Source organism: Acanthaster planci, linkage group LG03, assembly GCF_054643075.1.
Source record: "Acanthaster planci isolate LZ-2023a linkage group LG03, COTS_SCS, whole genome shotgun sequence".
NCBI lineage: Eukaryota > Metazoa > Echinodermata > Asteroidea > Valvatida > Acanthasteridae > Acanthaster > Acanthaster planci.
In genome coordinates, this window is record NC_141779.1 from 19,974,911 (window position 1) to 19,997,761 (window position 22,851).

At 40.6% G+C, this 22,851-nt stretch overlaps 1 protein-coding gene across 10 annotated transcripts in view; it reads left to right on the plus strand.

Moving 5' to 3' along the window:
* Nucleotides 1–2,218: 2,218 nt before the first annotated feature.
* Nucleotides 2,219–22,851, plus strand: part of LOC110990707 (oxysterol-binding protein-related protein 6-like) — a 41,893-nt gene continuing 21,260 nt past the window's right edge. For 2 of the 10 annotated variants that reach the window (XM_022255823.2, XM_087134168.1), the window contains exons 1-12: nt 2,219–2,373; nt 8,513–8,948; nt 12,163–12,366; nt 13,278–13,331; nt 13,643–13,768; nt 14,269–14,575; nt 15,604–15,704; nt 15,903–16,004; nt 16,814–16,946; nt 18,065–18,207; nt 18,811–18,915; nt 19,726–19,797. In XM_022255823.2, coding sequence (XP_022111515.2) covers nt 8,874–8,948; nt 12,163–12,366; nt 13,278–13,331; nt 13,643–13,768; nt 14,269–14,575; nt 15,604–15,704; nt 15,903–16,004; nt 16,814–16,946; nt 18,065–18,207; nt 18,811–18,915; nt 19,726–19,797 — 1,422 coding nt within the window. In that variant the 5' untranslated portion in view covers nt 2,219–2,373; nt 8,513–8,873. Of the gene's footprint in view, nt 2,423–7,264; nt 7,318–8,512; nt 8,949–12,162; nt 12,367–13,277; nt 13,332–13,642; nt 13,769–14,268; nt 14,576–15,603; nt 15,705–15,902; nt 16,005–16,813; nt 16,947–18,064; nt 18,208–18,810; nt 18,916–19,725; nt 19,798–22,477; nt 22,562–22,851 lie in introns of all 10 variants that reach the window. The other 8 variants (XM_022255830.2, XM_087134169.1, XM_087134170.1 and 5 more) reach the window with 7 other exon arrangements.

Here is a 22,851-nt window from a genome sequence, read left to right on the forward strand (position 1 = left end):
TAAAATGTACTGTTATCACAAGATGTTGCTGTGGTCACTAAATTCTGTAGACAGCATTTCCTGACCCAACGTCTTGCATACCGTTTTGCTTACCATTATTGAGATTTGACGGACGAAAGACAGATTTGAAAACTGCTTACAATCAAGTTGTTGAAAACAGTAAATTGATGAACAAACTCTTTCTAAATAACCGCTTTTTGGTCGGGTATAATTTAGGTTGTAGCACCAGTTTCATGCGCCGTGCATGAGTCATATAAACCCTTGCTCTACAAAAGAGGAATCTATGCTGCTACATGATGTTTTACCTTGCGACTGGGTTTAACTAAACGTAGCCACTCCCTCTTCAAACAAACAAGAGCGAGACCTTCGGCTATACGAAATGACAGAAGACTATTAATTATGTGCATGAAATTCCAAAAATGTCTTCTCGTTTTGTATTCCCAAGTTCAGGATTGCTATATCCGCAAAAACCAATACAGGTTCAAAGGCAGACTTTTAGGCTAGATATATATAAACTAACCAGAAACGTTGTTACTCATTTCTTACCGTGTATTCTGTTCTAATCATAGCAACGTTTACGTCTCAATGGACCTTTAGGGCTTTCTGTATACCGATAGAATGTGTTTTATTCGAAAAATGAACTGCAAGTGTTTGGGTATAGTTACATGTAATAAGAAGATGTGCAGTAGGGGGCCTACTAGCTCAGGGTGTGCAGGGCTGTAGAGCCACCGTAACTGTTCAGTGATTTCTTTTAACAAAACTGAAAGAAAATGTCTTTAAACTGTCCTCAACCATCACTTAGGGCGGGGTTTGAATTGTACTGTCATGCATGCGATCAAGACGGTATGCTGGACCCAAGTAAAAAAAACCCAAAACATAAAACAAAAACAGCTGCGGCACGGCACGACCTTTAAAGAAGGGGGCAGTGTGACACCATCAGGCATAGTCCGCCATTAAAGGACAGATATCCATTAGGCGCCCCGCCCCATTGTTAGACCTCCTGACAATAGGGGCGTGCCCCAAGCCAAAAACGTTTGTGGGGGTGGCACTGGCCCCTCTGCTCCCCGGGTTGCTTCGGCGGAGGGATTCGAACCTGAGATTATCGGTTTGACAACCCAGACCGCCCGGCGTTTTTGGCAAAAGCTCGGATTATTTTCAATGGTCAGCAAAGTCTGTACATGTAATTCAGTCATAAACAATGAAAATCTTTACTAATTATAAAAAAGTCCACCATTGAAATGCCTTGTCAAAAATATGAATGAAGTTTGAGCTTGCAGTTTTCGTCGCTGACGTAAATCTAGCTGCACCTGGAATTGAGGGCGGTATTTGGGATTGGGGATTGTGGGGGATGACTTGCCCGATCGAATTTTGAGAAGTGCTGAGGGCCGCGGCAGAGAGTGTTGACACCATATAATTCTAGGGGATAGTGCTCATTGTACAGATATACAGCCGTCATGTGTAATTACACTCCTACAGAGCCTTACATTATTATAAAAACAGCGTATCTACTGATTTTACTTTTTTCCCCTTCTTTTTGAGTGCTATTGAATACATTTTGGTTGTTGAGATGTAAAACAGAAAATCCGCCTGAATTTTTCTCAACACGAAAACGTAGCCCACCGCAGCCTCAAGGTGGGAGATATGTATCCACCATCCCCCCAAGATTTACGCGTTTGGTTTTAATCTTAAATACAAAGAAATTTAATGTAGTGGGGATTTGAGCCTGCGACACCCAGGACACTGTACCAGCGCTAGCGGCTCTATCAAGTGAGTTTCCCGGTCCAGCCTGTGGAGTTCCCCATGCATCCTTACTTGACCGGGGAGGGGGGGTAGCCAGAAAAAAGCTATTAAACTCGGAGCAAATATCCAGAGATCACGCCCAAAGAATGTAAGCTACTTTAAAGTTGCGAAACTGGGAACACGGTCGTCTGTTTTGAACGGGAATGATCACTGATGGAGGCAAGGCTGTCTCATCAAACACTCAACCAGGGAAAAACCTAGTCGGTCAGTTTCCTTGTGTATTCAGGTTTGTTGGATGATTTATTCTCTTTGAGCTCATACGAAATTTGTCGATACAGATTGCTTATAATAGTTTAGTGCTATTGTAGGCCAACCCCTTTTGACCTACCAACTATTTCTATCGGATTAATGATCTGACGGACGCTCGTTTTTGTTTTTAATATGCAGTGTAGGCTGGTATCGAGTCTAGAGAATACAAATCTCCCAGAATGCATAGCGCCCCCTACGATATCATGGAATGGTGATCGTCGACTGCAGAGTGCCAAATTTTGTTTCTGCGGGGGAAGAAAGTGGAAAGGCCTTTGCTGTTTGGATGTGGATCGCCCCTGCCGAAAGCTTAGGGCCTTCATTCAGGTAAACCCTACTTAACATGAGCAGTGAGTGATTCTCCACAGTCAGAACAGTGAGTGTCAACACAGGCACACGACAGGAGTGGCACAGCCTCAGCAGCTTAGCTTAGATCTGTCAAGTGTTGGGTCATTGTGTAGGCTACATGCGTGTCAAGTACATGTACATGTTATACAGTACTGTAAGCAGGGCCTACGTCTTGTGCATTAGTGTGGGACGAGGCCGGCCATGTACAGTGTACATGTACACGTACGTTGCTTCGTCATGACGGTGGCCATGGTGGCTGTGTGGGGTAGACTTTCAATTCCTCCGTGTATATACGGACGCCTGGCAGTAATTATTCCCTACAGTGACCTATAAATTACTAGCCATCAGAAAGCAAAAAACATGCCCGGAAAAGTTCATTTTTGGAGGGAAAATAGTTCAAAATACCATTACCAAGTCTTTTACTGAGAAAACGCTTAGTAAAGGTGGGGGTATTTGACCACACAAGAAAAGCAAGAAATTCGACCAGATGTGTAGTTTTCGAATGCAGTCGGTCGAATTTTCCTCCTGGTCGAAAATTCCTGCACTCACCCTACTGACTTGGGCCTAGATTAGAAGTAGAAGTAGAACTTTTCAGACCAGTCACTTGCCAGTTTCATACATGTACATGTACTTACCGGCACTAGTCATACAGTGGCACTTTTTACTGGGTTTGTGCAAAGGGTGTCAAGTTGCATCTGTATCGTACCGATTTGTCATAGAACTCTTTTCGCTGTCTCTGCCTACAGAATCTTGAAAAAGTGGACGTGTTCATTCATTGGGAAGCCTCATCTCTTACTATTCTTTATGTTTTAAATGTTAACTTGGAAAGAGTTCCACCATGTCCACAGTATGTACATGTACCTGTACATGTATAGCCTAGCCTGTGCTATGGGCAACACTAAATAAGACCTAATTTTCCCTTAAAATGTCACAGGCCTAAACAGCCATTGCATTAGGGGCCTAGAAAGGGATAACATGTCCTAAAAAGTGAAATGTAGCAGGGAAATTCCCAAACATTTAGTTACTTAGAAAACACTTGCGATCAAACTTACCGCTTTTGTAGGTTTTTTCTGGCAAGTCTCATACTTGTGCACAGAGGCATCAAGTGTTGTCCGCATGTGGAACTCTTTCCGTTAACTAATTCACTTCAGCGTGAACTCATAACCTTTACATCAAATATGCCTGAAATTTCACTGTTTATGGGCTGTGAAATTGTGAATATCTCCCACACTGTTCCGAAAAGATTTCAGTTGTTTTGATCATGTTGCAGCAAAAAATGAGGAAAACATACAAATCTGCATACAAAGTGAATGGAGGGTTGCCCCTGTGCCCAGACCGTGAATGCAATAAGTGGACCAACCTCTGATCAAGACCTTATCCTGCCACCCCGCGTAATCAACCTCATACTGGTAGTCAGGTAGAGGTGAAAGTGACATACTCTCCTCATGTGATTTACACCTTGTATTCAAGTAACCAGTCATTCCAAGGCTCCTTTTTTTGGAGTGGCAGGGTATTCTGCAGTTACACCTATTACTCTGTATTCATTCCCTTTGAATATGCACGTTGGAGTCCAGAGGGGGGCAATAAAGAACAGCCACCACTGGCCAGTCATCACTCTAGTTGGAACGATTAACTGCCGTGATAAAAAAATACAATGTCAACCAGCTGTCTATCACACTCCGACCATTATACCGTGGTGAGGAGCTTGCAATTGACGCATGTACGTGTACCCTTGTGAATAACGGCCTGAGCGGCCAAGAGGTTGGCGTGAAAATGTTGTTAAACTGCTGTGAGTTACAGCTAGTCCTCTGCCAAGGTGACCTACCGGTACCGGTACATTGTCTTTCCACCGTGAAAACGGGCTAACGTGTACATGTACATTACCTTTGAAAATATATCACGGTGATTTCATGGTGTTGAAAGTTCATAGTGTATGGCCTACAGTTTTTTGACTGTGTCGTGAACCATGAAAAGTGCTGCATACACATGTAGTGCCTATTGCTTTTGCACTGGCTTGACAACTGCAGGACTCTTGAAATTTCATCATGACAGCTATGAGTTCCGTGTTCAAATTTCACAAGTTCATTGCACATACGTGTACATACATGTACACGTGGGTGGAATTTGACTTTGTTCTGGCTTGTTGTACATGTATGTAACGAAAAACGATTTGAAATGTAAGCAATGAAATTACAAGATCTTTGTTTTAAAAATTGCTTTAGGGCTCATGGTTTAAATCACATTGGATACAGAGTACATGTACACATGTACATGTACTGTACATGTACACATGTACATGTACACATGTACATGTACACATGTACATGTACACATGTACATGTACACATGTACATGTACTGTACATGTACACATGTACATGTACTGTACATGTACACATGTACATGTACTGTACATGTTCACATGTACATGTACTGTACATGTTCACATGTACATGTACTATACAGTACATGTATGTTTCATTTGTCATTCACATTCCAAATCAGGTTTGCACATTGTCCTTTCACCAGTAGGGTAATAATAATAAGTTTTTAAACAGATTTTTTGAGGGTTTTATTTTTTTATTTCTTTTAGAATTCCTTACAACCGTTATGAGTATTTCAGTAGTTTGATTTGCAAACTTAGTGCATATTCCAAAAAGAATTTCAAATATGTAAATGCACCAGTGCTTACTTGGACACCAAGGGCTGATGCACAATCAAATTTCCCTCATAATGAAAAAGTGGAAGTATGTTCACTTTGTTCAGTTTGAAGTTTGTGCTGGTTGGTGCCTGTACCATCCACAGACGGATTGTCTCAGTGCCTAGTCTGTTAATCATCTTTGCCAGCAATCGGATGAGTTTGCTGTAAGGAGATGCTGGTAAGCGCAAGTGTGGTGTCGACTGAGATAAAACCTAAGTATCCCCAGTGGCTTTTTATCTGCTCCTGGTGAAATTAAACCTAATCTGTGTCAAATCCTGGACTTAGCCCTTAATCTGTTCGGATTACGTTGGCTTCCTGCTCTGGTTAACCTATTAACAAGTGATGACCTGTGCAGTTCAGGGATCACTTTCTGCTTGATGATGTGTACGGTATGTACAGTACATGTACATTGTACAGTTGGCAGATTTACAAGCTTTAAGTTCTCAGGTAAATTATTGCAAATGTGTAGGCCTGAATCAATTCGAAAAATTCACTATTCGACCTTCAATTTGATGGAATATCTGAATGTTCGGTCATACCGACCGGCAGATTGTTGATGAACAAACCATATACCGGTACATGTATTATACAAACTGACAAAATCAGTTCCTATAATGCACACAATTGTACATGTACAGGTACATGTACATTATAATCACTATAATAGCTTCTTATGTCTTGGAGTATCTCCAGCCATGATTTAGCAAGATTTAAGAGACAAATACTACCGGTACTTCTTGTCCAGTTGAAAATTGCTGTTCCTTCAAAAATTTCTAATAAAAAATTACTTTTTGAATCATTGTAAGATTGCTGTTGCTCTTCATTTGAATCTGCTTGAAACAAGCTTCCATTGTCCAATTGTTCTCATTTAAAACAAAAGAAAGTTATCCCCTTTCATGAATTTTGCATTCGATTATTCAAATTTGGAAATAAGATTCGAATATTTGATAATCAATCAAGCACAGCCCTACGTATGCATACATATGCAGTGTACTCTACATCCACTGTAAGTCAATAATTAATTGAATGCAGCAGTGGCAGAAGGTACATGTATCATGGGTGACGGAAAGTTCTAGGCCACGAAGCAAACCCAACTGGAGTTACTAGACTAGACTCTCAATCTGTCACTGAAGGAAATCATTCTTCCCAATGTTGCACTTCTGAATGTGAACTGCATGTACATGCACTCAAACATGTGCAGTGACTGTTTTATTTTCTCAGATCAGAGTAAAATCGTGACGAAGCTAGAACATTCCAAAGGAGTTAATGCTTCATAAGATGTTCATGTTCATTTTGCAAATTGCTTGCATCATTTGACGACATGTAATCATTTGCTTCTTTCTATTCTAACCATCACTTGTAACAAATTCAGAATGTTTGTGTGTTTATTTGAGCCAGGACTGTGCATGTAGTAAGGGCATGTACCGGTACATGTACAGTCGTACATGTATGTGTACAAAGTTCTGTCCAGTGGTTAATGTCAGACTGTTTGGCAGAGCGAATAATTCAGTGATCCGTGACTGACCCCCCCCGTAATCAGATGTTAATAATTTTCCAGGTGTTAGGTCTATATAATACATGTGTACATGTCCACAATATCAAGTGCATTCATCTGTTCTGTTGTAAATACATCTATGTTGCAAGAGGAGAATGTTAGTACTGACAAATTAATACAGCCTTTCAAAGCTGGTGTTGGAACCGGTACTGTACAGTGTACCAGTACATGTGTATTTGAACTCCAGCCTTGCAAAGTGTATTAGATTTGAAGGAATTGCAAATCACTTTACAATGTGTGAGCTTGCATGGTGGGGTGATTCACTGGAAAATCATGATTGCCGATCATAATACAGCATCTACCATATCACTTAATGGAAAAAAAACACCCAAATGTCGTGCACATTTCTCAACATGACATGTACCATGTGTACATGTACATGTAATGGACCGGTACTTTGTGCAAATCATGACCCAGCATGAAATCTGTGTTATTAGTCACTGATGATATGCTTGTAACCTGTACGTACATGTACAATACATGTACATCCTGGAAGGTTTCAAAACCGTGAACGTGCTCAAGTGTGTGTGTTGTCCATAAGAATGAAGTGTTTACATGCACTTTCAGTACTCACTTCAACTCTCAACCTCTTTGTTTTAATTTCCTGTGACACAGAGTGGATTTTTCCGATTGTACCGGTATGCCAGTCATCAGTTGCTCTTTTAACGGTAGGCCTATTTTTTTTTTTATAGTTTTTACTCTTACGGTACTTTTTGAAACTTTACAATAATCATTAGTTGATAATATCACATCTACATGTACATGCACATGTACTTGTAGTCTTGTACTTGTATACTTTGTACCAGTGCAAGTACATATATATATGTACATGTATTAGTACATGTAGTTTCTTAGGCTCAATATAACATGTACATGTACTGTACATGTACATGTCCCGGTATGTGTACATGTACATGTATGTCATGTACATACATGTACAGTGTAGGCCTGCAGTACACTGTACAGTACATGTACCGGTACAGTGTAAGCTGTAATGCAGCTTTTTTTCTAATGCACATGTACATGTACGTGTACATACACAGTACACAGAGTGCTATCTTCCTGCTAGCAATGTGTGCTCCTTTGGTTGGAACTGTACTTTGCTGGTTTACAAACAACTATGCACGTACTGTACCAGTGAAATGAACTCTCCAGACCAACATGGCTATTTTCAACTGATGAGGGGCTACTGGCACATGCCTCTTTTCCCTTCTTTAGGCACAGCTGCAAAACACATGATATGAATACTTTCCATATTTACAAGAAATTCTTTTTTGAATGGCATTGCAAAATATAAGACAAAATGTTTCCTTTTCATTGTTTTCATGCATGTCATAGTATTACCCTTACCAGTACACGTGTACATGTACATCCATAAATATATACATGTACATGTACTTGTGGAACAAGTTCCACAGATTTTGGAAGGGGGACCCCTTCCCCTTCCAGGAGTGCCACCCAAAATTGTTGTGCTTAAAATTGAGAACTTTTCCCAAATTTTGTTGAACTTTTTTTTTTTAAATCATAAGTTGGGTCATTCAAGGTTTTTTTGTGTGTTAATTCCCCCTTTTCAGCTTATACGCGTGTGGAATTCATCAACATGGTACATAATGCACCATTCTGCTACTCTGGACACGAGTTGAAAACTTGGATTTTTGTCGTGGAACAGGAAATCCTGTTTTGTGCCATCTGTTTATTGAGCACAGTGCCGTTATTAATTTCCATGAATTCATGTGTAATTATATTACATACACTTGAGCCATTCCATTCGCTCAAGGTCCCTGTTAGGGAATCAGTCACACTATGGTAGCTGTTTGTAACTGAATTAAAAACTTTTCTCTGTCATTTTTCCACCCACTGCAGCCGCAGTGTTGACTACAAGCCGCTTGTTCTAATCAGCCGTGATCACTGTCTACTTGTGGAACCGTGATAGTGTGAATGGTGTGAAGACCACCCTGACCTGTGTGTTGTCGGCAGAAGTGCCACTAAGTCGCTTGCCTGATTTGCCTGTCTCCCTCCCCTCCTTAGCTTCCTGCTGCAATCGAGGAAGAGAGATCACACTTCTGCTATTGCTCCCAGTTGGCTCCAGGCTATCATAGAACTGCTGCGGTGGCATTTCATGCATGTGCGGAAGTGCACGTGTACTGTAAACACTGGGACCCTTGTCAGCATGGCCAATCATTAACCATTGAGTTCCCCTCCGCTGGCTGGCATTGATGCAGTAATGGAGGATGCCGACACCAAGGAAAGAAGACAACGGCTTCAGCTTCAAAAGAAACATTCACAGACAGAGGAGATGGTGAGTTGGATTGCACAGAGAGAGTCTACTGAGCACACTGTTCTCTGTCAGGCTGCTTAATTGAGTCAGTACACAGATTTCACCCAGCATCTGTCAATCTTGATCTTATCAGTGCATGATGGGGCGTTGATGTTGGAAATTCGGGGAGGGAATTTTCATTTCCCTTTGCCGTGGCAGTACCCTGCTGCTACATGTAGTTGAAATTCCACCTGAGATTCCTCTTAAATTTGGTTTGCCAATCATGATTAGATTCAAAAATTTCTGTCAGAGATTTTTACTCTGTTAAAGTACATGGTACTTCTTTTTCTTGAAAAAAATTTAAACTTGTTTTTCTGAGGAAGTCATTGCGGGTTTAGTAAGGAATATTCTCTGTGACACGACATCCAAAACAATGATGCATGTTTGTACAGTGTACATGTACACACATATATATACCAGCATGTATACAATATTTTTCTGTGGGTAAAAACTAAAATCTAGATATGAGATTTTTTTGGTAGGATGGACTTCATTGAGGACACTCTTTCAAGAACATGATGCATGATACCCTTTCAAGAGTAAAGATCCAGGCTTTTACCATTTGCTCCTGAATTTATGCCAGTGTGTATGTTCATTTAAGTGGCTTGTTGTAATAACTAAGGCACTGGGGTGAAGGTTTGTATGATTTAGAATCTATACACGTACATGTATGATTGGTACAAACATGTACTGGTACATGTACATCAGTACCTTCTTTATTGGCCCAAATGTGATATGGTTAATGAGAAATAAAAGCAGTTACATTGTAGAATCTTCAGCAGACTGGGGCAGCCAACGCAGTAATCTCACCATACTGGATAATATAGGTACATGTACATGTACAATACCAGTACATGTACAATACCTGTATACCATACACCTGTGCATGTGTGATGTGCATATACTTACCAACAAAATTACCAGTTTTATTGGATGAGGGCCACTCATACATGAAGCAGTAATTTATGATAGTGGTTGATCAATATTAACATGCAGCAGGATCCTCAATAAATCTATTGGCAGTCCATTTGCACTCAGGCAGCCTTTTGCTTAACACTGTCCCCATTGATCAAGTTTTACTGATGTTTCTATGGTGCTGCTCTTATCTGGTATGCACACATGGCAATTACACAACAGTTGGGTACCATCTTAAGGCAGCAGTATGAGACTACATGGTAGGGTCCTGTGGAGCTTGTAAACTGGGGCTGTTTGCTTTGATTATCACAGCATGCTGGAGGCAATCTAATGGATTGGTCATTGCACACTTAAGTGATAACTTTAGGCTGCATTTCACCCCAAGTTGTGATGGTTATATTGCATGTACATGTAGCTCCATAGTGTTGGCTGCATAATGGTGAGTTCCAGAGTTTGCAAGAATTTAATTCCATTAAGATGTTCGTATCATTCTCCACAGCTCCAAACAAGTTTATTCCGTATCGGTACATTTAGGTCCATATGTATTGTTTACAATACTGCACATTAATGTACATGTACATGTACCGTACATGTGTGCAAAACAATGTAAAATGTCTGCACACCACATGCATGTACATGTACTATGCAGTACACTTACTGGTACCGTGCATCGTACCCATAACCATGATAACTGTGTCTTTCATGGGCAGTCCTTTCCTTTAAACAGTCATTTTTTTAAACCAAGTTTTAGCGTGTGTATCATACGGCATCAGTCCACAAAGTTACATGTACAGTGTATATACCTACTGCACATGTACCGATACCTTGTACATGTACATGCATGTACGTGTAAGTTATAGTCTTGACCATCATGGCTGTTGCATTTACATACAATGTACCACTACATGTACATGTGTACATTGTTGCAGTAAAATGTACATGTATTTTTAATTATCCTGTGGAGCATACTGTATACGGGATACCGGTACATGTAGAGAGCAATTTTAAAATCTTATCATTTTTGCAGATTTTGGACAGTGGTGAATTCTTTAACATTATAAAAGGAACTGTATCCTAAAGTAAGTTTTGCTTACCCGGGTACATGTTCATGCACTGGTACATGTACCATACCTGTACATGTATCCCTAGGGCTCATTACTGTGAGTTGTATGTATGTACATGTACATTGTATATCACAGGTTTTTTAATTTCCAACTACTGGTAATGTTTTTCCATGATTGTGCATTACACTGTGCCAGTAATACATGTATACATGTATGTATTTTCCTATAAATGAGTCACCTACATGTATAATGATCACACTAGTACTGTCAGTAATGCAGCAACTTACCGCTACCCGGTACATGTACCGGTACACTTACATGTACTGTATGGCAGCGCAGGTGTGCACAAATCCAGATGAATAAGAATTAATATGCAGAATGACCGCCTCTACAGGTACATGTACAGGTCTGTACCTGTAGTCATGTGTGTGTAGAATGATGTACCAGTCATGCTGGTACCGGTATACATTTATTACAGTGCACTGTACATGTATGTATGCATATGTACACATTACAAACAGTAGTGCATTGTGCACTCCGCAGTGTTACACTTCAGAAACATTGGATACATGTACATGTTTGTGTATCATATATGGTACAAGATGGAAAAGAATCCACGGATCAGGGCCCAATTTCATGGCGCAGCTTACAGCAGAATTCCGCGCTTACAATCTCCATTCTGCACTAACTGTGCAAGCAGAAAAGTTCTGCGCTAACCCTTTAAGCACAAAATCCTTAGTTACAGGAGGTACGCATGCGCACAAGCCCATTTTCCCAAGCTGATTTTCTCAACAGGTGAAAAATGGGCTCATCTATTTTGCATCTGAACTTTCATTTCATCCCACATGTGAAATATTATATGTAAGGGCATGCATTTACCGGTAACATCAATAACACAGGAGGGAAGAAGTCACCTGTCTTCTGTTGGTACCAATCAACCAATGTTCAGTACATGCACATTTACATATTGCATGTACATGTATACATTAGCATTTTAATCTGACCCCTGACATGCCTGAAGTGCAGTGTGAAGTGATTAATGGAGTCTTGCTGAAGTGGGATACATTTACATGTATTTTATAGTGTGTGTAAATGTGCTAGTGTATGTACATGTACATACTGGCGGCATGGAAAATTGATGATGATGATGACGGCTTTCTCATAATTTACAAGTGTTTCTCTATTTTTGTGCCTACTTTTCCCCCTTGTTTACCCAGGAACCGATAGCTGAAGCCGTGGTAATGACAGGTAGCCTGGCTTCTGCCATTGGCACTGGGGCGCCAGACGAAGTAGACAAGAAGTCCCCTAAGCTGCTGCCGTTGGACCTGGAGAAGGTTGGCCAGACTGTGGAGAAGGAGCCTGGCAAGATAGAAGGGTACCTACTGAAACGTAGAAAACGTCCCATGAAGGGATGGCACAAGGTACTGATGCATGAGAAGAAAGAAAGGATCTTCATCGTGGTAGATGCACAGAAATGTCATGTAAATCAGTCTTTGGCCCATCTTGTATGAATGAAACAATGAAAACTGTTCATATTACCAGTAGTAATGCAACAGTATTCTCACAATACATGTAGTTCTATACAAAGTATTATATTTGAAATATTTCAACAAAAATGAAAGTGTGAAATGAATGCAGGATTATGCGGCAGGCCCCCTCATGTATAGCATATGCATTAATAATAAATCTAAATTATGTCTCTTCAAAATATGTGTAATATAAATGAAGGGTTCCTTTTTCAAAGGAGCCAGACAGAGAACACCTAAAAACATTTTTATTAAACCTAAAATGTAAACCTTAAACGCGTGAAACTTTAACAAGTGGAAGATTACATAGACGGACTTACTGTTGAAATGCAAAAAAAAAACAACGTACGTGTACATACATGTACATGTTCAGTACATGTTCATGTATGCAGATAACTTTCATCGTAAAGATTCTTTAGCAATTTTTATATTGCTCAGTTGGTAGAGCACTGGTATGGTGTTCCAGAGGTTGCAGGTTCAAATCCTGCTCCAGTCAATTTCTTTGTTCATCTTTATAATCCATGTTTGTATTTTGTTTGAAAATCTCAGTATATCTGTACATGTTGACCATTTGCATTTTTATTGTTGATAAAACCTTATGTGACAGTGTTGTATAAAAAAATCAGTCATTTAATTGAGTGATATGCTAATTAAAAAGAGAATCATTAATTGGTTAGAAACAGTCTTTAACTTTTTGCGAGCCTACTTAGAATGCTCTTCATTGAACTGATATTTACCTTAAAATGTCACCTGATATGCCACATTCACAATTGTTCAAATTTTTCTCCCCTACGTTTGTTTTACAGAGATATTTTGTGCTGGAAAAAGGCATGCTGACATATGGCAAAAACTGCGGAGAGGTTAGTCAGATTGAAAAGGTTATTAAATTTGTTGCATACATGTAATTTGTTGAAGGGAAGATGTGTCACAGGGTATGTACATGTATTTGTTATTAGACAGACAAAAGCAGTGTAGCCTGTAAGTCAGCAAAGCTGAAATCATTCCAATGCTCATCTGTGCAGTCACTAGAAAGGTTTGCCAGAAATGACACAGCAAGCTTGTCACCATTTTGGGAATGTTACGCACAGCCCAACTACGTTTCAGTGGAATTCCATCGGTGTCACACGACAGCTGTGTTCTCATGTATTCATCTTTTCTATAAATACTTCAGCTGATGAAAGGCAAGATTCATGGTACCATCGATGTGTTGTCGGCTGTCATCTCAACAGAGAAGGAAGAAGACAGCAAGGCTAGGAGAATTGACATCGATACAGAAGAGTTCCTCTATCACGTTAAGGTTGGCAGTCCTTTAATGTACTGTCGTGTTGTTATCTGGCTAAATAACATTTGTCACCAACCAGTGAACAAATGTTCAAGGCTGTCAAAACTGAATACCTTACTCAAGAACCGTAAACTCTAACTGTCCTTAACCATTCCACAGATGAAGGATTGAGGAGTACTGTAGATATATCAACAGAAAAAACCTCAATGCATGTGCAAAAATTCTTAGTTTTATAATTAACAGGTACGTTTTTGCAATTGGTTATTCCAATTTGAGCTAATTTGGCATATATTCTTTGCTTAGCACTGTTACGAGCACTCACATGCATATGCTACTCAATTGTAAACTTACTTATACTCTGCTTAAAGGAAAACACATTCTTCAGTAATTTCAGTGGGCTTGAAGTCTAAAAGAGATTTTGGGGGCATAAGTGACATAGTCTCAATTTGTTATCTTTAACTGAGAGGTGGTAAAAACTCCTCGGCTACTTATTGCCAATTTTTCCCATCTCTCAGGCCACCTCCCACGATGAGTTTTTGGCCTGGCACAACCACCTGCTCCTCCACCAAGCCTACCGTAAGCAGGTGCAGCTGGCCGAGGAGGCCCTGCTGAGCAATGGGCCTGCCGTGGTCGGCGGGCCGCCCCACCCGGCAGCTGCTACCAGCCCCACCAGCGAGATCACCCTTAAGGCCATGACCCTGGAGCGCCGCCGCCTCAGTCTGCGGAAGCAGATGTCCAAGTACCGACTGCCGGGCCCGCTGACCACACAGAGCTCAGGCAACTGGAAGATGGAGATCGCCGAGCTGGACAAGTGTTCAAAAGGTGGGTTCTTGGTTACCGGTCATCCCTTCTGGTGGGTGTAGTGGGGGAGGGTGTTCCGACTTCCTCCCCGTCCCCCAAAAATGAAAAAAATGAGGGGAAAAAAGAACAGGAAGAGGAGGAAAAGGGATGAAAATCACCAATTTGCCTAAAACCCCTTGGAATTGACCTCCCTCGATTTTCCATTGATTGGCACTATGAGAGGCATTTGTCCCAAACTAATCCACAAAAAGAACTAAAGGCTAGGGTTTAGCACAGAATGAATGAAATACTTGAACATACACGTAGCACCAAGAGATAGTTTTGTTGGTGCATAAATGAAAATGAAGTCAGTGCAGGTACTGAAGGACATGAGTGTAAATATCAAGAGACATTGACATAAATTTCTGTAAAGTAAAATGAAGGAAATGGACAGTACATACAGATATTTGTGTAAACTTTTCATAATAATGCTTCTGTTTGTTTCAAGCATGCATTCTGGTACAGTATGTGTATTGGGGTTTGGGCAACACAGATATAACATGAATAAACCTTGTTGAGGTCCATAAATGGGTCATTCTATAAATTTGGGGTCCAAAGTGTGAGATTTTCCCATCCCTGTTAGCTTTGACATGTATACCATCTGACATGTTTGACAAGGGACGTATCACTGAAATTGATTTCAAACTAGTATTTGTTTGGCAGGTACATGTAATCTACAGTACTTATTCAGTCTTGGAAATTAAACAGGGAGTTCTAAACAGTAAAAACTCATATGCCAGATGTAACAGGGACAAGACAAAAATTGGACTCCAAATTTATGTATGTACTGGTAGATTCTGTTGAATCAATAGATGGATGTATTCACATTGCCAACCTGACAGCTGCACATCTTTCATATTAGCCAAGAGTTTTCTCCATCATGTAGCCATATAAACTGAACAACAAAATCCCAGTAACTTCCTAAGCATTCAATATTGCATGTTAACTTAATGACCAACAAATTTACTCCCCTTAAACTGTTATTCTTTCTTGTCGCATGGCTTTTACAGAGTTGACAGAGGCCGAGAACAGCGTTGTGACATTGTCCAACATCATCCAGGATCTGTTGAACCAGGAGCTACCATATCCATACGGTCCTCAGGAGCCTGAGGTGAGCCCATATCCGGGCTGTGTAGAATGTGCCCAACCCTTACAAGCCCTTCAAAATTCTTTCTACTTGCCCAAAAACCTATACTACAAATAAGGACAAACCTTTCTCTTCATTATTCAAGACGCAAAAGCTTGCAAAGAATCAGATTATGTAAATCATGTCATTTCAAGTATTTCTTTGTAATATATCTGTGTTTAGGTCGATGACATCGCCGGTCAGAAGCGATCCAAAGGGAAACTTTCACTTCGTAAAGGAAAAACCAAGAAATCATCAAGCGATCCCTCAGTGGGGGATGTAAGGGTAACCAGAAAAACAGTGCAGTGTCAATTTGTTTTTTCAATTCTTGTGATTGGCACTCAGTAAATTGTAAAAAAAAAATTTTTTATTTTCACATCAAGTAATTATTTCCGTTTTATACATTTTGATGAACTGAACAGCTGATTCGGCAGTAACAGAAAAGCAAGCAATCCATCAGATCATTCAGTTGGAAGTTCATGTACTCCCTGTCTTTGTGTTTGCCCCATTAGTTTTTGTTCAGTGGTAATGTTTGAGATTTTTGGCTTAGGAAGTTTGGACCGTTTGTGCATTTTCAAAGGAACGCTGCATTTTCACGAAATGTTGTCATCATTAATACGGGCAATTCACAATAGTGCACCTCCAAGAGTTTGCAACGCGTTGACCAATCACAAGGCGTGAAATCTGTCAACCATTTCCAAATGCGCGCATTGGGTCGACAGATTTCGCGCACTGTGACTGGTCAACGCGTTGCAAATTCTTGGAGGTGCACTATTGTGAAACGCCTATATTGAATAGAAAAAATGTTACAGAATTATTGATATACTGATCAGTTGATTTACCGGTAACCCAAATAAAACTTGCAAGTCTAGCGTCGGGTAAGATTTTGGTAGGAATAAACACGCTGGGATTTGTCAGTTTACCTTAGGGTTTTGGTAACAAGTCATAGATACCTCAATAGTTAGTGAGTCCCTTCATCTCCTGTTGACAAACATTCTAATAAGCTGCATATAAATCCCCAGTGTTGAGAAACAATTCTGACCACACTCATTCAAAATAACTTACCTTGGGAACCTGCTGATTGTCTTTGAAAGCGTTCGAGCAGCTCTTCAACGATCATTCCAGGCAACTCAACGGGAAATGATACCATGCACTCCACCACATCTTCCAAGCAGCTGGTGGAGGAGTCTAACCCTCGAGATGACTTTATGGATATGGCCAATCAAGGTACGCTGTCCAGAAAGACATGCAGTTGTTCCCTGTGACACAAACACATTGGCTGGTGCCTGCAAGCCAGGGTGTACACAAATACATGTACATGTACACGTTTGTCTCCTGCAATGGAGTTGTAAGTAATCTCTCAGTGTCATATATGGTGGTATACTGAACATTTCTTTATGTAGTGAAGTCGACAAAAGGAAAGTGTGGCTTACTTATGTGATCCAATGAAGGACATTTCATGTATGTGCTCATTTATGGTGTGAGCCACGCCATGCCTTCCCACTGATTTTCAGTTGAATGGGCACAAAACCTGTTGCCATTTATGTGCAAAGAATATGCACATGAACACTGACTTATGACAGAGATGGGGCTCACTTGCCCTGCCATAACAATGATGCTGCCATGATGTTTAAGACTCTTCTGTGTCCATTGATGTGTGTAGGCCAATGTACAAAGTAAATGCCGAAAATACATGTAGGCCTCACTATAATAATATGAAATTGACTGAAAGCAGCGACTTGGACAAGGAGTCTTTCAACGTGATGTGTGTATCCTTGAAACCTGAAAACCATTTTCATTATGTGCTTTGCTGAAGTGGGCACACACCTGTTATATACCCGTTTGTAGTTGCAGTTTTTATCTCTAGGCGAATGAAAAAACATTTTTTGCTATCTGTGCAAAAATAGTGTCGGAAAGAGGTCCATATGTGGACGCCAGTAACTATTCCCTACAGTGACCTATTAGCTGTCAGAAAGCAAAACATGTTCAGAAAAGTTCACTTGGGGGGGGAGAATACCAAGTCGTTTACTTAGAAAAACCTTCAAATTTTTCAGAACACTCTCATAGGGTTTGTGCACATGGTGTCAAAAGGCGTCCGTTTGTGGAACTCTTTCCACAGTGTCAAAAAATGTCACACTGTCCATTAAAACACTATAAAATAATACTACTAAATATCAAACAAATTTGACTTCTCCTTTATTTTAAATTGGTCGGTGTGCACTTTGCTTTGAAGAATAACTGTTGCTAGTCAAGGACGAGCATGCTGAAAACTGGCCGCCCATACAAAATGTTGTAAACTAAGGGAAAATCTACACTGATGTTTTCCCTCTGTTTGTACTTTTCAGTGCATAGAATACTTAAAGGTGTGCTTCATCTGCTGTCTGTCCAACACGACAGATTGCGCTTTGTAATCGAATCTCAGAACAGTGTCGGAGGTGCGGCTTCCCAGTCCAGACAAATCGCAATACTCCAGGAAGCATTGGCAAAGGTAAATCTGATGCTGCGGTGTTGCTGCGGTGTTGCTGCGGTGTTAGATTTGATGATATTCCTGATTATGCAAGTGTTCTGTCAAGAACAGGTTGAGTGGCTATTGTCATTTTGATACTGGTAGCTTTGGTAGTTTGTCCTGTTACACAGGTAAGAGAGTGACACCAAAAGCTCAGAATGAGTTGCCTGTTTGTGTAGGCTCAGTGCCAAGAAATCAGTCTAAAACAATATGCATGTACATTGTGGACTCGTAGAGGTTCAGAGAAAGAGATACCGATTTTGATGCACACCTGTACACTGTCAATTGTTAGCCATCAATGGAAACTTTGGCTTTGGAATTTCTGAGAGATTTCAGTGTTTGAGCTTCCAGCCCGTAGATCTCAAGCTGCACCTGTGGTTTATAAGGGAAGATGCAAGGATTGTGCGTAGTATTATTGTGCAAGAAGAGGTCAGCTTCCTAAGAGGCTTGTAGTGTTGAATGGCCAACTTGGATCAGTCAGTAGCAAAGCCTGTAGGGTCAGGGTGGTTGCAGATGGGGTTCTTTTTCAGGAAGACATTTCTCTCTGTGCGGCAACATTGTTTTGCATTTGTTCTCCTGTTGCAGGCTCGGAGTCAGAACGAAGACATGAGGGGGAGACTGTCTCGTATCCAAGCAGAATCCAACATCCAGGACCTGTCACCGCCCATCAAATCAGACACTGAACTCCTGGTGAGTAGAAGCTGCACTGCTGAGCTTGATGCTCAAGAAGAGTTACCATATTTTAGCCAAATTATCAAATCAAACTGTAATAAATTTGTTTTGGTAAAGCCAATGGCATTGATATCTTGGATGGAGTTGATGGGGTGGGTAAATTTAACGTTCACCCTGTACTGGTATTTTTCACCCAGTTAAGACTGATTCTACGACCCGTCTTGCCCATAATAATTGTAATGCTGTTTTTTGTCTCTAATTTCTATGTTTGAAATGTTGCTCTTTATTGTTCAGTCACAAATGAGTTTTGAATCATTAGTTTCGACTGCGTGCTGTGGAGACCGTCACGATAACATTGAGTATTCTCGGTATTGCCCTGATCCAAGACTGTCAAATATTACTAGTCTATTCTGACCTCTGCTCACAATATGGGGGTTAACTGAGACTTAAATATCTGCAGCCAGGCTGTGGATCATTGGTGTCCACATTACATTTATGTGAGAACCAAAAGTGAAGTCCCTTGGGAAAAGTAGGTGTTTATACATGCAGGAAGTAACAAACATTGTCATTAGGGTAAAATTACATGGTTCCGTTAGCTAACCTGAAGATAAGAGATTTCAGGGAAAAACATTGGTGAGTTTCTCCCTCTGCTAGACAAACTTCCTCAGAATTTTTCGGGAAGACTCAGATTATAGCACTGCAGTCCCCTTTAGGCTGTGCTATAAAATACAACAGAATTTTAATTGAAATAAGAACAGTGCCCTAAGAGCAGTTACGTTATTGATCCCAGTATTTTGTTTTTGCCATGAATGTTTGAAATTTTTTCAGCAGCATCATAAGTCCTTCACTTTGCCCACTCCACTAAAGTTGAGTTTCAGCTTTGACAATCATGACCTGAAGGTAAAACCTGTTCTTGCCAACTACGCATCTTATTTTTTAACCCCACTTTGTTAAAAAAGGAGAAGTTTCATATGCAAAGGGCCAATTTCAATCTTTTCCTAACTGTAATATCTGCTTCAACAATGTTTGGTGTGAGAAAAAAAGATTACATTTAAATTTGCTGGCAACAGGCGAAATTAACATGACTATTATGTACAGATCTGTATAACTGTGCAGTAGTCTCAACTCCATCTGAAATTGGCCCAAATGTTCTAAAGCCACTCAATATTTTGTTTACATCATTAACAAAGTCATGATACTGAGGGATGTAAACATGTAAATCTGCTTCAAGCTGCACTGTGGTACAGAGAGTCTTCTTGTGGAATTTCTTGTGTAAGACATGGCATGTGCTTATGAGAATCTGGGCCCAGTTTTATAGTTCTGCAGTTAACACAACAGTCATGCCTACTGTGGCAGAAAATCCTGCAAGATGCTTGAACACGAATACTGTACATGTATGTGGAAGGAATGGGCTAATAGTTCCACGTGCATGGAGATTTGTATTGTTGTGCCGGTGATTTACATGTAAGCAACATTTTCCGATGGGGTTAACCACTTGCTGCCGGAGAGCCTGGTTTGGGGCACGTTTTCTTTATATGCACAGCCAGGGTGCCCGAAATCGGACAAAGCGAACTGGGCCTTGTAACAAAAGACGGTACTCGGAACTAAAGACCAGGCTGCTTGGAATTACCAACTTTTTTTCACTGTCGATAGTGAAGATAATTCAGCATTTTTTGAAACAGTATGCCACTGTGTGGGGCATTCAGTGTGAGCGGATTACCACCAGGGCCAAAAACACTCCACCACTGCAGCGATGAGCCACACAGTACCGCTGCACGCTAATCTAGCCCCTATTGAAAAGAGGTCAGCAGTGCACTGAGCCAGTTTCGGGAACAAAAGAAACTTATGCAACACCACACAATCTGGGCTCATTTTACAAGGTGGCAGGCCTGGCTTAGATACTCCAGTGTCAATAGATGTTGTCAGATTAGAGTAGAACCAGACTGTAAATGTCCAGTAATTGAAGATATGAATTTTTAAAGAATTTTGAAAACAGAAAAAAAATGAAAAATACTCCGGCCCAGCAGAATTAACATTTATAAATGCCTCCGGCAGGAAGTGGTTAAGCTTGCTTTTCACTGTGCCTCTCCATGGAACACTGGGAGGCTCTATAGACACATAATAAGCTGTTGAGCGGTGCTATGAAATTGGGCCCTGCAGGCTTATAGATATTGATAATGGCAACTTACACACTCATCGCATCAGCCTTCCTCCTGGTTGCTTAATTAGGGCTGGAACATGGCTGCAATGTAAATTGATGCTGTCTTCACATGATACTGGTGCACTACCATACATGTACCTAACCAGGGACAGTACTGGTAATTTCATCATGTACTTGTATGCATTAATGCTGCTTTATTTGTAGTCAACTAAGTACTCTCAATGCATGTCCCAGTACATGAAAACAGTTGTGCTCTGGCAGTCACTCTAATTACATCTTAATGCATTACTGCACATTTACACATATTTGGTTAATCTGCAATCTGGTTAGTTACACTTAACATTAATCGTAACAAGAATCTGATTATTTTATTCTCTTTCTTCTTTGTCTTAATGATTTTTTTTCTTTTAAATTCACTGGAACTTCTGCCCATGTTCATGTATGAGACTACATTTTTGTACATAACTGGTATGTAACCGTTTGAATCATCTCATCATACGGTACATATCTTACTTGTACTGTACGTGCCCGGGTTTATAGTAATCATGCTCGTACACGTATGTAAGGTTCTCATCAGGGAAGGTACAGACGTTTCACTTGTGTTCTGAGGCCAGAGCATCCCTGACCACAGTTCTAATGCCTGGTTTCCTTTCATTTCAGGACAGCTGGCAAATCTCTTAGCATGCATTAAAATACATGTGTACATGTATGTACTCACTCTTTAACTTTGACCCTCCAAGCATAATGTACTGTACGTGTAAGTGACACGGTGTAAATGTAATGTGAATCTCGCGGAATATCATTACATGTGGGTTTGGTACAGTTTACAGGGTACTGAGAGACTTCACTTCACTGCAGCTCTGACATGATGCAAACCTTCATGCCTCCTCTCTCTCTTGAAGTGATTCCACATTTCATACACATGTACATGGGTCATTCCATGAGGTTGGGGCACAATTTGTGACGGTGTCCATTGTTATGTGGGTTCTGTAAAAATGAACAGCTATTTCCCTGCATGTGGATTCCAAATTGACATTGTTATACATCTTGCAAGGCTGAATACAGAGGGGGGTATTTTTTTTACAGAGTACTGTAAATGATCTACAGGTCATGACAGGTGGTAAAAGTTACCCATGTTATAAGGACATCATTACAAATTGTGCCCCAACCTTGTGGAATGACCCATATGTATTATCACACTAATTTACCGGTACTGAATTTGTAGTGTTTTGTAGATTCACCAGGGCTGTTTTGATTCCAGGAACTTGTCTTAGCCAAAGTTGTGAGCATTCATAAGATCATGCACATGTATGGGTTGTGTCATTCTGAACAAATTCTGCGACAGGTACCATTCACCACACTTTTGCTGCTCTTGGTGCCGAACGATAAGCTTATCTTCACCTGGTTTCATTTTCCAAGGGTGGTGGAACACTAGAGACATTACTGACCAAGCTAAGCCGCAATCGTAGTGTTGACTTAGAGGACGGCATGGTCACAGCCAAGGTGGGGAAACACTTCCGTGTGGCTCGTTCTTGGTGTGTCCAGCATGCTTTCTTGGTGTGTCTGTGCTGGTACAATTGGTTGGTACATGTGCACTGGTACCCATACATTGTATTCAGTGTAGGTCATGTATGAACCTTGTGAACATTAACTTGGCCAATCTTCCCCCCTCCTCCCCACCCAATCATTTTTATCAGCTCAGGTATTCCCCCCTCCTCAAATAAGATCGACGTTAACCCTCATCAGGTGCAAAATTCAATTTAACTGAAAAGTTTGGGCATCTACGGGATATT